We start from the raw sequence: 15,623 nt of genomic DNA, 5'->3' as shown, positions 1-15,623 counted from the left end.
TAGTAGAACAATCAATCATAGAAAATGATGAATTATCATTAATGAAAATGATTTACAGATGCTATTTACCACTAAGAGTTTTCTTGTCTTAACTCCTAGCCCTTGCTATGATGCATCGTTAAACCCCCTTCAGAAAAATCCTTCTCAGAAAAAAAAATCATGAAGTCGGAAAAAAGAGTACATCAGGGAGCAAGATTCGCTTTCTAGCTATAGTATCTCTTCATGTTGAATGCGTCCCATGACCTATGAAACTCATTCCTTGTAGGTTGGACACTTTGTAGTAATATTTTTCTAAGACTTCAATAATCTTGCAAGCTCCTTTTCAATTCACAACAAACTTTTCTTTGCCCAATTTTTGTACCCCAATGTCATTCCTGATCAGTGCGAGGTCATTCATGATGAAATTTCTTCTGGATGACTTTCTTGTTGTACCTTGTGGACATCCTTTGCTTTAATGCTTCTTCCCTTATCCGAGCTTGCTCTTGAATTTCTGGAAGGAGGTCGAGTTCTTTCTTTTGAGCTTAGATGTTTTTCACTTTATTGTAGAATCTTAGCGTTGGACTTTCTTTATTGACTTTTGCAGGGATTATGGATTCTATGTTGTAAGCAAGTCAGAATAGAGATTCTCTAGTTGTAGAATGGGGAGTTGTTTGATATGCCCATAGAACTTAGTGAAGCTCCTCATCCCATGCTCCTTTTGTGTCTTGTAGTCATCGCTTGAGCTCGGCCAATATGACTTTATTTACAGCTTCTGCTTGTCCATTGGCTTGAGGGTGCTCTACAGATGTAAATTGATGTTTAATCTTAAGGCTTTTCATCAAGCTTCTGAAGGTCGAGTCGGTGAACTGGGTATAATTGTTAATAGTAATGGAAAATAGAATTCTAAATCAGGTGACAATATTTCTGTAGAGGAATTTTTGACTTCATTGAGCTGTGATAGATGCCAAAGGTTCTGCTTTAATCCACTTAGTAAAGTAGTCAATCCCTACTATGAGGTATTTCACCTGCCTGGGTGCTTGAAGAAATAGTCTGAGCAAGTCCAAGCCTCATTTTGCAAAAGGCTGTGGTGAAGTAACACTGATGAGCTCCTCCGCTGGTGCTACATGGAAGTTGGCATGCATTTGACAAGGTGGGCACTTCTTGATGAAGTTGTCCACTTTCCTTTGTAAGGTCGGCCAATAAAAATCAGCTTGTAACACCTTTTTAGCTAGTGACCTTGCTTCTAGATGATTTTCATATATGTCATTATGGATTTTTTCTAGGACCTCTTCAGTCTTGGAGGTTAGAACGTACTTCAGTAAGAGTGCAGATACTCCTCTTTTATAGAGGACATTGTGAACCTGAGTATATTTCTGTGTTTCCCTTACAAGTCTCCTTTCTTCCCTTTCTTCTTTAGGGAGAGTATCAAATTTAAGATATTCAATAATGGGAGTCATCCATCCCATGTTTAGATTGGGAATTATGCGCATTCGAAGTTTGGTATGAAAAACTAATTTTTCTGAACTTAGCAGCTTTTTTACCAAACTGTTATACTTTCGTACGCGACAGTGTCACGCGACGCGAGTTTTAGGCTCTATCCACACACTTGCGTACGCAAAACATGGTTGCATACGCGACATTGTCACTTTTACACTCATGCATATACGAAACACAAGCATGCATACGCGGAACCTTTCTTCTGCCCAAAATACTCGCGTATGTGAACAGTGCATGCGTACGCGACACTGTCTTTTTGTGAATTCTCACTTATGCAGCTAGTGGCTCGCGTACGAAGCTAGTGACTTGCGTATGCATGACCCCTGTTTTGCTAAATTTTTGAGTTTTCAACTATTTTCCTAGATTTTCAAACTTCTGTAACCCCTATTTTAGGTCTGATAGATAGTGTTAAGTTGCAGAAGAAGAGTAAACCCATTGAGAGATTTAGTTAGATATTGAGGAAGAGTTGTGAAGTGAGTAACTTAATAAAAAATGAATAGATAATGCTGTATGAGATGAGAATAATGATGATGATGATATTGATGATTAGTGATGATGATATTGATGATTGGTATTGATGATATGAAATATCCATTTGACATATATATGCATTTGAAACTATTTGATATTGATGACCGAGAATTTTAACTCCACGGATTTTCTCAATGAGATGATAAATGATTGATTTTATATACATGCATAGACTCTTGGGGATGCGCGCACGCAGAGACTGTTCAGGGTTCGCTATCGGACATGTCGGGTTTGGCTTGATAACCGACAGATGAGAGTCATCAGCCATAGGACAGACATGCATCATATGCACTTGTATGTTTTGTTTGAGTTTGCATTTGTTTTGGTTTGCCTAATTTCTTATCTGTAATTAACTGCTACCTGTTCTAATTGTTGTATTTGTTCCATAAATGTATTTTTCCTTGTCTGTCTTGCTTGTGTTTGCTTCTGAGAGATCCCTCTGACGGGTGAAGGAGGCGCTGAGGGTTGTTTCATTTAGTGATTAGGAGGTTGGCAGAGAACAGGAAATGAAAAGTTAGGTTAGAATCATTAAACATAGTTACCATAAATCGGGTTTAGTGAAAATTTTAGGATTTGATTTGAATTGTTGAAGTTTTAGAATGTCTTTGGTTTTTTGGGACATTATTTACTATCTATATGGCCACCTTTACCATACTGAGAACCCCTGGTTCTCATTCCATAAATATTCTGTTGTTTTTTTCAATGCGGGACGCGAGGCACCTCGCTGAGCATGCTGGAGATTCTTATGCAAGCGAAGATCTATAAGTTTTGGGAAATTTTATTATATATCTAGCTTATATATGTATATATATTCTCCACTTTGTAAATATTTGTATCTTTTCCATCCTAGAAGTTGACTTAGAGAAACAGGACTTTATATTTTGTCTTTGGGTAAACTTTTGGGCTGTATATATACATTCTCTAGCCGCCTTTGCTTCGCAGGTCGAGACTAGAATTTGTTATAAAATCTTGTTGAAACTCTTTATCTATGTATATAAATTGTCTCTTATGTTTTTTGTTATCCTGTTTCTATTATTTTCGATTCGTGTGCGATGCGGTTTTTGATTGTTTTATACTTTGTTTAACTTTTTCTTCAAGGTTTCTAGTTAAATTTCTTTTTATATATGCCTATTTACGTAAATTTTACTTTTGCAAATCGTAATACCTCACCACCTATGATTTACGAACTTAAGCTTAAAGCTCTGTGTGGTAGAGTGTTACATGTAACGCCCTGGCCTAATAAACAAAGTGGCGTGTAACACCCAAACTCAATTCCAAGTCCACGTTACACGCCACTAAGCCCAAGTGCCATGCCAACAAGTATCTCAGCAAGGCCCACTCTCAGAATCACAATTCCAGTTTAAGAAGATTCTATTAAGATTTGATTTGAATTTGATTTGATTTAGTGTCAGTTTTGGGATTTGAATTATTGATAACTAGTTACCTTCTTCTAATAAAGATAAGATTTGGTTCGGTGAATTTGAATTTCAAGTAACCTTAAGAGGAACATCTTAGTTTCGCCGCATAGTTTCTTTTTATCTTTGTTTTCAATTCTCCATGAGTCACTAACTTCTTTGTAAAGGGGTTAGGAGTTTTGTTTATATTTTCTATGGATTATTAATTAATCTAAGTTTCATTTGATTTTGAAATGCCGCATTGATCTGCTTTATGTGATTGAGTTCTTCGTCCTTCATTCTTTAAAAGATTAGTAGTCTGCTTCATGTTTTCCGATCAATTTTGTCGAAAAAAAAAAAAAAAACGGTTTCTCAATCTTCAAGTCGATTATTGTAATTTTTGGTTTGATTTTACAGTAATTTTCAATTCAGTTCAATAACATACACCCCTACAATTAATCAGGAACGAAACTTCATAGTAAAAAAAGAAGGATAATGCCTCCCTAAATTTTAATTTTTGTATATAAATTATATATAAAATTTAATTTAATCTCTCTAAAAATTTAATTTTAATTTTATTTTATTATAAAAATATTTTAACTTTTTCTAATACTTCATCTAACTCCATCTTAAAATTAGTTAAGATGACAAACAAATATTAATAACTCAATGTAGTTCCTAACTATTTTTATAATCCTAAATCTACTGAATTTGCCATCTTCTTCTCCCTCTGATCCTTTTCATTTTCTTCAGATCTTAAACTTCATTCGTTCAAATCAAAATCAAATTAGTGACCAAATATGAAATATGTACATATTTGGGGGGACGCGTTTTCGCATTTATTTGTTATTTAAGAGGTCATTTTCAAGTTCCATGATCATACTAATTCGCCTGAGGATATTGACTATCATTTTACTCATCATATGCCCTTCCAATAATAAATATTATCTTTTTTGAACGGGAAAAAACAATTCCCTACGTGTAATTGCTACTACATGACTACTATTTTTATGCATAATGTAGGATAGGAGGCATGAGTGTTTTTTCTTTCATTAATCTCTTTGTCTAAATCATTATCTTCTTTGTCGGCTGCATATCATCAAAATACAACAAAATAAAGGGCGCACATACCTTTCATGCATTTGTTGGTGTGTGGGGTCTCAGATGATGGAGTAGCCCACCACCTTAGACGAAAATCACATGTGATTTCCATCAATTTCTCTTTTTTGTATTTGTTCAAAAACTTTAATATGGAAGTTGTACTGAGCCGCCGCTCGCCACGTCTGGTAGAACTGGCAGTCTGGCAGAGCCTGATATTTTATTAGAAATTTAAATTTTCTAAAATTTAAATTTTATTTTAGAAAATAAAATATAATTTTTTATTATTGATTTTATGAATGGAATCAAGAATAAATATGAAAGAGAAATTATTTAATGGTAGAAGATCACACTTTATTCTCTAAAATAAAATTCAAATTTTAGAAGATCCAATTTTTTTTTTAATGATCCAAAATAGTGAATACTAACTACTAAGAGTAGTGTTTTTGCATGATGTATTTAAAAGATGAAATATTTTTAAAAAAAATAGGATATTAATATATTATCTATTAATTTATTGTCAATAATAATTAATTATTATATTTTAAATACATGTATAAAGAGACATATCTAAACAATATATTTATAAAGATATTTTTATTAAACATAATTATAAAAAAGACATTTTTATTAGACACATTCACAAAGACATTTTCATTAAACACGATTATAAATAAAAGTTGGTAGAAATTAGTAAAACTGCTGTTGGTAACGTAACGGGATTGATATTTTTTAGTATTTAAATTCTTAGAAATACTATTTTTATCTTTAATTGTGTTAGAATATTTAAATTAATTTAGGTTAATCTGACAGTTAATTTACTAGTTCGTTCAAATAAATATTATGTTAAATCTTATTTTGTATATGTAATAATTCATTGATCAACGATAAATTATTAAATAAAGTTCAAATCTATAATAGATTAGTTCTTATTCTATGCCGAGTCAAGTGATACTGTGAAAAAATATTTAAATAAAAAGTTTTTAATTTAAAAAGTAATAAAAATTTGATAAAATTATATTATAGTCTATAATTTTGTTGAATTTTTAATTAGAATTTTATTAGTTATTTTTTAAAAAATAAAATTTTTCTTACATGAAATGTGAAAATAAATATTATAAAAATACTTTGTATTTTTTAATAAAAGTAGTTGTTAAGAACGTAATGAAAAGTTACTATCTAGTATAATGATTTCACTACAAATATTTAAGCTGTGAATTTAAAAATTTGATGAAAGAACAAATAGCATAATTAAGCCTAAAAGTTTTCAACTACTAATTAATAATTATAATTAAAATAGACAATTTTAACTTCCATCTATTAAAATTTCAAACTAATTGACTATTTTCGAATCTCAGAATCTGAATTTCAGTAATGGTGAATTATCATAAAAATGGATGAGTATGCAGACAGGTGAGAAATTTTGAACTTATTTATTATCAGGATAAGTTATAATGCGATTCTCTACCTAACTTTTATATATAAACGTGAATTCCTATACCGAACCAACTTTCAAAATTTTTAAAGGAAAAAAAAAGAAGTTAATTAATTTCTTATATAATATTTTGCATTAATATTGTTTTCTTTGAAGGAAAATTAAGAGCAGCGGAACATATAGAGGTAAGCGATGAGTTAAATCTCAAAATAGTTTTGGAAATTATACTTAAGTCTCAAAATGATTTATAAAATTAATAGTTATCTAATTTTATTTTTGAACTTATACTCTAAGTATAGTTGTAAGAATTAAACTGGTGATTAAACCAATCAAATTATTGGATCACTGAATTATTACTTATTAGTTCAATTGCTGGGTTAATGGTCGAATCGGTTAACCTGGTATAATTAAATAATTACATAAATTTTAATTTTTTATTATAAATACTTTTATTTTGTTTTTATAAAAATAATAATTATTTTTAAATTTTAATATTTTATTAATTAATTTATATTTATTATATTATTATATTATTATAAATAAAAATTCATCTAAGAGTCGTACTATTTTATTATCATTGACTTATGACTCGAGTATAAAAATTTAAATATTACAGTGTTACACGTAATGCTTATATTGTTTCTTTTTTTTATAAGAAAAAACTCAAGAGGAGTGAAAGCAAGAAGTTAATATCTAATTGAAAGCTACACCAAAGATTAGAGCAAATGACAAAAAATTGTCTATGATAGAAAATATTTTCAGTAGTTTTTTTTTAAATTTTATATTATAGTTATTTAAAAAATTTGATTTATTTTTAGACAAAAGAGATCACTTCAACTCAAAAAACATTAGAAGAAATATCCAACATACTAAAAATAGAATTATCAGAAGTTACACGTGCAACGACAATAAAAAAAACTAGGATTGCCATAATATCCTATGCATCATTATCCAATAGTTCATCCTCATCAATCTTATGGTGGAGCTCTTCTCATTCCTATTTATTCTGCTCATAATGGCATGTCGTACTTTAACCATTATTCTTTTAATACCGGAATTACATCATATCCTCTATTCTCCCATATCTCACCATATTATAGTGAATCCAACAATAAGAATATCTGAATTGGACTTTTGAACAATGTCATCAAAAACAAAAAGTTATAGAGATATGATACTTCTATTTCTTGTGTGTTGGACATTTCTTCTAATGTTCCTTGAGTTGGAGTGATTTCTTTAGTCTAAAAATAAATTAGAATTTTTAAATAACAATAATATAAAATAAAATAAAAACTAGTGAGATAATAAAAAGGATAAAGTACTAAATTGGTCTCCCATGTTTGGACGTAATTCTGTTTTGATCCTTAAGGTTTAAAGTATTCTATTTGAATCAAAAAAAGTTTTATTTAGCATCAATTTAGTCCCACAGTTAGGTTAAAGTTAAATAATTAACAGAATGTCCTACATAACAACAGTACAAGAACAAAATCGATAATCTGGAGAATAAGTACAAACTCCAGAGGCACAAAATCAACCGTCGATGCATCAATATATTTATTTATCATTCTCTTTAGTTCTATAGAAAATATTTTATTTATATTATAAGAAAAATAATAAATAAATGTATTAATGCATCAACGGTTGACTTTGTATCTCTGGAGCTTGTACTTGTTCTCCAGATTATCGATTTTGTTCTTGTATTGTTGTTATGTAAGATATTTCGTTAATTATTTAAGTTTGACTTCATTGTGGGACTAAATTAATGCTAAATAAAATTTTGTTGGATTCAAATAGGACATTTTAAACATAAGGACCAATTTAATACTTTACCCTATAAATGCACGATGATAATGAATTAGATAAGAGATATATTACCTTCTATCATAGAAATTTTTTGTCATTTGCTCTGATCTTCGGTGTAGCTTTCAATTTAGTCGGTTTATCGGTTTTTTAACTGGTTTTTTGTAATATGATTTTAAATATCAACCGAATCGATTAAATGATCAGTTCTTAGTTAATTTGGTTGAATCGGTCAGTTTGGTCCGGTTTTTAAAATATTGCTGGTGAGGACCGGTTTTTAAAATATTGCTGGTGACCCTACCGGTTTGTATCCTTTATGTTTTTTTTTTTCAAAACAGAAACGGCGTCGTTTCCTCGCCCCAACCCAGAATTCCCTAATCTGAATGAGCCACGACCCTACCCACCCCTGAAGCCCCAACATCTCTCTTCTCTGGTTTCTTTCTTGCCACTCTCTCCCTCAAGCTCTCTCGCCTCTCTCACCGTCTCACGCCACTCTCGTCTCCGGTGTCTCACTTCTCTCTCGGCCTGGCACTCACCGTTTTAGACTCAGCCATTCGTCGCGCTCTGTGTTCTCAGTCCTCACAGTCTCAAGCTCAGTTGCCACCATCCTGCGCTCGGTTCCCCGGCGAAAGAACCAGACGGAACCAGCATCTGGTCCCTTAGGTGGTGGTCGTTGTCATCTTCTTGCTTCGGCCGTCAGTTCAGTTGGTCAGCTTCCTTCCTTCGCTGTCATTTTGTCCCTGAGCAGGTGCTGAGTGAGCTTCCTTCGGCCCTGTTATTTCTTTTTCAATTTCATTGCTATAAATAATCACTATACCTTGAATTTGTTGCTGAAATAATGATTTAGTTAAAGATAACTCAATAAATATGAAGCTTCTGATCAGAAACAACTTCATACTGTAGAGGATCCGGTTCGCTTAATACGCAAATTGTTATGTTCTCTGTTCCAAGACTTAGTTAAATTTTTTTTGTTGCTGTAAATCATATTTGGAGGTAAAGATTTTGTTGCTGGAAATTATTATAGATGAATTTGTTGTTGTAAGTGGAATTTGTTGCTGAATATATCACTTAGCAATTTAATTTGTTGCTGGACATCACCGAGTTTAATTTGTTGCTGATTATCATCACTAAATTTTGAAAGTTTGAATTTGTTGCTGTTTTGTTTAAATAATCACTTAGCTAAATCATTGGTTGTTGAATTTGTTGCCGTGTTATTGAAATAATGATTTAGCTAAATTTTTTGTTGTTGTAAATCATATTTGGAGGTAAAGTTTTTGTTGCTGAAAATTATCAATGAGCTGAATTTGTTGATGTGACTTGAATTTGTTGCTGAATATATCACTGTGTTAATTTTTTTTGTTGCTGAAAAACATCGCTCAGTTGAATTGTTGCACTGAACTCTAAATCTATTGCTGTCTTAATTAAATAATCACTTAGTTAAATCTTTTGTTGTGGTAAATCTTTTGGTTTTTTTGTTAGAAGTTTAAAAATGTCTTCATCACAATTCACAAACACCATCAGAAACAATGCTATGGAAGATATAGATGCAAATCAAAATGAGGAAAATGTTGGTCAATCTCCAAATTTGTCCTATGAAGATATAGATGTCAACTTTGTGATCACTCATTGGATTTGATTAACTGATTGTGTTATCTTTTGTTTTCTCTTGTTCATTTAAATTGAGAAAGTATTTTGTATTAGTGACTAATTTATTATCTCTTTTTGCATCATTAATTATGTCTAAAATTGATACTTGATTTTTATTAATATGTTTGTGAAGATATGCATTTTAATTTTTAATTTTATTTTTATAGTTCTATATTTTTATTTAATTATGACCGACAACCGGGTTGAATCAATGACCCACCGATTGAATTAGTATCCCGGTGACCCGGTTGTATGACCAGGTCAATTACCGGTTCTGATAACTATGCAACCTAGTCCTAAAGTGCAATGTTCCAGATTTATCCTCCCTTTGATTTAACCGTACTACACTCTATGTCTCAATCTTTCTGAATAAATAACGTGAAAACAGGAGTATCTGAGAACATTGGAGCTGCGAGCCTGTGACGAACTGTTCCCGTGCGTGTGAAGATGGATGAAATGACGTCATCGAGTCCAACAGTGAGCCAGCGTGACCAGTGGATGGTTGAGTCGCAAGTGTTCCAGATTTACCAGCTTTTCGCGACGATCCCTCCCAACGCCCAATCACTCATGTAACTAACTCACTCACTCACTTAATCCTCTTAATTATTCTCTGTTTTCTGTAATCATTCTCCTAATTCTGTTTAACTGGTTATATGATATGATAGGTTGGAGCTGCAGCGCGATAAGCACATCGAGTTTCTCACCAAAGGCCTTCGCCATCTCGGTCCCAACTTTTCCGTTCTTGATGCCAAGTCTCTCTCTCTCTCTCTCTCTCTATATATATATATATATATATATATAATTTTTTGTTAAGTTTGAAAACTTGTTTTGTGTAGTCGGCCATGGCTTTGTTATTGGATCATCCACTCGATTGCTTTGTTGGGAGAATCCATCGACGATGAACTCCAAGACAACACTGTCGAGTTTCTCAACCGTTGCAAGGTTTTGAATTTTTCATTCAATCAGTTGTTTTGGCCGAATAAATAAAAAAATTGTGCAACTAATGAGATTATGAAGCATTTGGATATGCAATTTCCTGGCTCTTCATTGGTAGTGCATTGAAATTATTTGGATAGTACACAGCGCAGTCATAATGCAATATTAAGGTACATTTTTAAGTAAAACAAATAAACAATGTTTATAGGAGCTAGTATTCGTTTTTATTTTCTTTCGAAAATTAATAACAAAAAAAGGTTCTAGATGTTACGTTAGTATTAGTAATAGTAGGTTTATAGACAAATATTGTAGTTTACCAGTCCAAATTCGTTCTAAGAATTAAAAAGTAGAAGTAGAAGATTGTATACTAAATTGTCTCTAATGTGTCTGGCACTTGTCCAACATGGAGATGGTGACGATTTAGAAGTGTTCATGCCTAAAGAAAACAACCCTAAACAGAGAGACAAGAAAGAGAGATGTTGTGCTTATGTCTGTCAATTTGAGATGATGAGCCCTAGTGTGTTGCTAAGTCTTATCGTGCCCCTTTTTTACAGCGGAGATATGTTCTGGCTGTCTTTTGTGTTCTTTATATTTAGACTTGGTCTCTTGGCTGCCCTGCTCATTACTTTAGTTTCTTGTTCTTTGTGTATCAACAGGATCCGAATGGTGGTTTTGCTGGGGGACCAGGCCAGGCAAGCGGCTAATCTAAAATAATCTGTTCTCTCTTTTCTTTTTTCTGTTTTCTGTTTTTTCCCCTTTCTACTTTAGCATTGAGCTATGGTCTTATGGAGTTCAAATTTTAAGCTTTTCCTCTTTCACTTGCTCTTAAACTGCAATTTATTGTGTCTTCCTGCCAACTCCTATGTAAATGAATAGATAAGTAGATAAATAACTGACCAGGTTGTTAAAAGAAAAATTCTCTTAGTTGTAGTTCTTGAGTTGCAACTTGCAACCTGTTAAGTTGAATATGGATATAGCTTATTGGCTAGAGGGAGAACAAGGGAAACTAAAAATGAAAACAATCAAGTAGATTTAGATTTAATGCTTTGAATTTAGATATAGTTTATAATAGGATACTATGGCATTGGGTCCATGTAGTCTACTGACTAGTAGAACAAGCCCTGGTGTTGGTTGTTGTAGTTATTGTTATATCTCTCCCTTGTATTCTTTTACTGTTTAAACTTTAAAATAACATAATGATTCATATGCTTGAATCTTTCTCAGATGCCTCATCTTGCCACAACATATGCTGCTGTCAATACCCTTATTACTTTGGGTGGTGATAAATCTTTAGCATCCATTAATAGGTGTCAGTTTATGTCAATCAATACATGATGTTACGTTGTAATGATAGTTTTCATACTTCTGGAATTCATTGGTACAATTCTTTGAATATATTATCTCAGAGATAAACTGTATGGGTTTCTACGGCGGATGAAACAACCAAATGGCGGATTCAGGTATGTTGCCTTGCTTATCTTTCAGATTAATGATACGGAAAGATGGTTGTGGTTCTACTTATATTTGGTGATCATTGCTTGAGTTTTATATATAAGAACTTATGCACTACATACTACGCTTTTAGAGATGATTTGGTCCACCATTGTCGTTTAATCCCCAAATCTTTATCCAGGATGCATGTTGAAGGAGAAATTGATGTCCGAGCTTGCTACACGGCCATTTCTGTAAGTTGGTTATCTCTTTATCTGTTCCACATATGCTTAACTATAGATATATGTATATATAATCGTACATTGCACTTTTTTGGAGACTAATCTTATTACTGTTGTACTCTATTATCCTCATTGTTGGAGGGAGACTTTTTATGGTACTTTTATCGCTAGGCATCTATTTCATAACACACAGAATCTTGTTGGTTTCAGGTCGCAAGTGTTTTGAACATTTTGGATGAAGAGCTGACCCAGAATGTTGGGGACTACATTCTAAGGTTAGTTTCAAGAAGCTGTAACTTGAAATCTGTTGCTAATTCTGGCTGTATGTTTTTTGCTTGTAGAATAAAATTTAGTATTTTCCATTTTTATTGGTTAGATTGTTGATAGATTATCCTTGAGATCAACTTGTGAGTGTTGAAATCATAGTGTAATTAATGCAGTCTGTTCTATGATCCATAATTAGTTTACTATGTGGCCTTAAGTTGGGGCCTTTAGGTTAGCCGGTTGGCCACTTATAATTATTGAAAGCACCAATAGCCACAATGTGATTATTTGTAAGCATTGTTTTCTTCTTGTTTGGTTCAATGGTCAACTACAAAGTTGTATAATTTCATTCTGTGTATTTCCTTGATATATTTTCTATGGTCTATGATGTTTCTCTGCAGCTGTCAAACTTATGAGGGTGGCATTGCTGGTGAGCCAGGTTCTGAGGCTCATGGTGGGTATGTTTCGGCATACTCTGTTTGTGATATACTTTCCAAATAATGTAATGTGCCATTATAGACATTGATTATTTCTTTATCAGGTACACCTTTTGTGGATTGGCTGCAATGATTTTGATTGGGGAGGTTAATCGCTTGGATCTGCCTCGATTAGTTGTAAGAGATTTGTTGCTTTCTTTCTGACTTTCAATTATTAGCATGTAAGAGTTACTTCTGAACTTGCCCATACTTTAAATGGTATAATATTCCATGGCTTTGTACTAGGAATGGACAGTATTCCGGCAAGGTAAAGAGTGTGGATTCCAGGGGAGAACAAACAAATTGGTGGACGGATGCTATTCCTTTTGGCAGGTGATTACAATTTTCTGTTTACTTCATCAGTCTTCTGTGACATAGTTGGACTAAAATTTGAAAGTAATCAGGGAGGTGCTGTTGCACTATTACAAAGATTATATTCTATTATTAACAAACAAATGGCCGAAGTCTCAAATATTTCTGGCATACCTGAGGAGAAAGTCTGTCTGCATGGAACCTCCAGTGATGCAGCATCCCATCTCTGGCATGAAGGTTGGCTCACTTTAAAGTATATGGTTTTAGTCTTACTATAATGAAATTTCATTTTCTTCTTAGTACCTGTTTCTTCCGATATTCTCGCAGGCATGAGTGAATCCTGTTCAGCTGATTTTAAGAATATAGGTTATAACTTCATTAATGACTGGAGAGCAAAGGATCCACTGTTTCACAGCATTGCCTTGCAGCAATATATTCTTCTATGCGCACAGGTCCGCGTCTTATTTGCTGTTTCTGTTTTCACTTGGTATTTTGTATCATTCTCCTAAGAGTGAATATGCCTCGGTGATACCTTGAAAAGTTAGATATTTAGCTTTATATCATATCTCCTATCTGCATTCAAGACTTTGAAATCATTGGGTAAATCTGATCACCCTTAAGGTTATGCTGTATGATACATGACACCCTAAGATTCAAGTTATATAACAGTAAGGTACCTTTTCCCTTTTAAACATGGTATTTCATGTACTTCTTGGCATGCCTAATCTGTGGTAGACATACAAATGAGTGAGGGATAGATACTTAAATTTCTTTAGCTACAAACTTTGACACTCAAAAATCAAAATGTCAGTTGAATCAGTTGCATAAAATCAACTAGCTCAAATCCGTAGAAAAAATGTCACTGGTTTCTTTTGCCTAATTTAGGATATCAGAATCATAATATTCCATTCTATTACATGCTTTTGACCCTTGAATATTCTATTCTTTCCTTAACGAAGGAGCAAGATGGTGGACTTCGAGACAAACCAGGTAAACGCAGAGACCACTATCACACATGTTACTGTTTGAGTGGACTTTCATTGTGCCAGTATAGCTGGTCAAAGCACCCAGATTCTCCACCTCTACCTAAGGCAGTGTTGGGCCCTTACTCCAATCTTTTAGAACCTATACACCCTCTCTATAATGTTGTTTTAGAACGATATCGTGAAGCTCATGAATTCTTCGTTGGTGGATCATGATTAATATAGTTATGCCCATGTTTTGTTTCACTTTGATGTAAAATGCTACTATCTAAAGCTGTATTTATTCCTAGAATGTGTAGACCAATTTCGTTACAACATTAATGTACTTAACTATAGAATTGGTGGGTTACATATTGTTTTAATAATATAAACAATAGTACTAGGTAAATAAGTTCTTTTCAACCAAGTCTGATTTCCTTAGCTTCTTCTCCCATGTTCTGTGTGTTCTTTTCCTTCCGTCATTCTTTCTTTTCTCCTCCTCCTCTGGCTGTTTTCGATGCTGACTTGTGCTATTTTCTTGCATTTTTTTTCTTCTATTATTTGTTTTTGGTTCTTCTTATGTTGGTTCAAAGTAATCGTTGTCATTTTTTCAAAAAAGTTTCTTTTGAGACTATCGAGACTGTTACAAAAACACTAGTTTGTCCAATATTTCTCTTATACAACTTAGTGTGTGTTTGGATTGTGGTTGGTCAAACTGGAGTTTGAATAAAAGTGATTTTATAGAATTGATTTTGGATAGAAGTAAGTTTGTGTCAACATGATTTATGTTTGGCAACTCTTTACCAAAATTGATTTTGATAAAATAAATTTTGTTTGGATAATATTAATTAAAATCACTTTTAGATAGATAATTACTTAAAAGGACATGACATTAAATTATAATATTATTTTTTTATACATGTTTAATTTTTTTTATATTTTTTCTTATATATTTTTTATATAGTATATTTTTAATACTCTTAGTACTCTTTTTTAATACAGTATAATTTTTAACTATTATTATTATTATCTAATGGGATCAATAAATTCTATTATAAAAAGATAATAATAAATATAATACACAAAAATTATAACTATAAAAATATATAATGTCAAATAAAAAATTAATAAAAAATAATAAAAAAGAATTCATATAGAGAGGAATAATAAAAATTCTATAAATAATGCAATAATATGTATAAAGGGTAAAGTTGGTAAAAGAAAAATAAATATTGAAGGTATTAGCTAAAAGCATGTTAGTGCAACGGAGAAGCTAGAAATTATTGCTTCTTGTAAACGTGGGTTTAGAAACAAAAGCACTTCTGCGTTTGTAGAGAAGAAAATTAGCCAAACAAAAAGCTTTCAAGAAGTTCTAACGTGCTTTTTTCCTTCAAACGAGGTTACCAAACACACCCTTAAAAGTGGAAATCTAATTATTATTAGTTGTTAGTATGAAATTTAGGTTACATTATCATAGAAGTGATTGATAACACATGAAGAATCTTGTATATTTGAAATGGTTTGACTTTGGAATGAATAGCTAAATGGACTCTTATGTTGTTTTCTTAACTTTATTTTTTTTTCTATTATAAATTAAAAAAAAATTATTATTTTCCAAA

At 32.2% G+C, this 15,623-nt stretch overlaps 1 protein-coding gene across 1 annotated transcript; it reads left to right on the top strand.

The window, feature by feature from the left end:
- Positions 1–8,119: 8,119 nt before the first annotated feature.
- On the top strand, positions 8,120–14,404 carry LOC130982806 (protein farnesyltransferase subunit beta-like). The gene is made up of 15 exons (XM_057906906.1): positions 8,120–8,482; positions 9,770–9,950; positions 10,047–10,133; positions 10,218–10,323; positions 10,974–11,009; positions 11,542–11,624; positions 11,724–11,777; positions 11,951–12,002; positions 12,201–12,265; positions 12,656–12,712; positions 12,796–12,868; positions 12,977–13,063; positions 13,135–13,279; positions 13,370–13,494; positions 14,002–14,404. Exons 2-15 carry the CDS (start codon positions 9,829–9,831, stop codon positions 14,239–14,241), a joined length of 1,332 nt encoding a protein of 443 aa, XP_057762889.1. The 5' UTR covers positions 8,120–8,482; positions 9,770–9,828; the 3' UTR covers positions 14,242–14,404.
- The last annotated feature ends 1,219 nt before the right edge of the window (positions 14,405–15,623 follow it).

This window comes from Arachis stenosperma, chromosome 5 (assembly GCF_014773155.1).
Source record: "Arachis stenosperma cultivar V10309 chromosome 5, arast.V10309.gnm1.PFL2, whole genome shotgun sequence".
NCBI classification, from domain to species: Eukaryota; Viridiplantae; Streptophyta; class Magnoliopsida; order Fabales; family Fabaceae; genus Arachis; species Arachis stenosperma.
Note: the sequence above shows the minus strand (reverse complement) of the source record. Positions and strands in the feature narration are given on the sequence as shown.

Excerpts from the sequence above, each read along its gene's own strand:
- LOC130982806 (XM_057906906.1), top strand. The coding sequence starts at position 9,829 with ATGGATGAAATGACGTCATCGAGTCCAACAGTGAGCCAGCGTGACCAG. Across the intron at positions 10,134-10,217 it reads TTTTCCGTTCTTGATGCCAA|TCGGCCATGGCTTTGTTATT; the intron begins GTCTCTCTCTCT and ends TGTTTTGTGTAG. Across the intron at positions 13,064-13,134 it reads GATGCTATTCCTTTTGGCAG|GGAGGTGCTGTTGCACTATT; the intron begins GTGATTACAATT and ends GAAAGTAATCAG.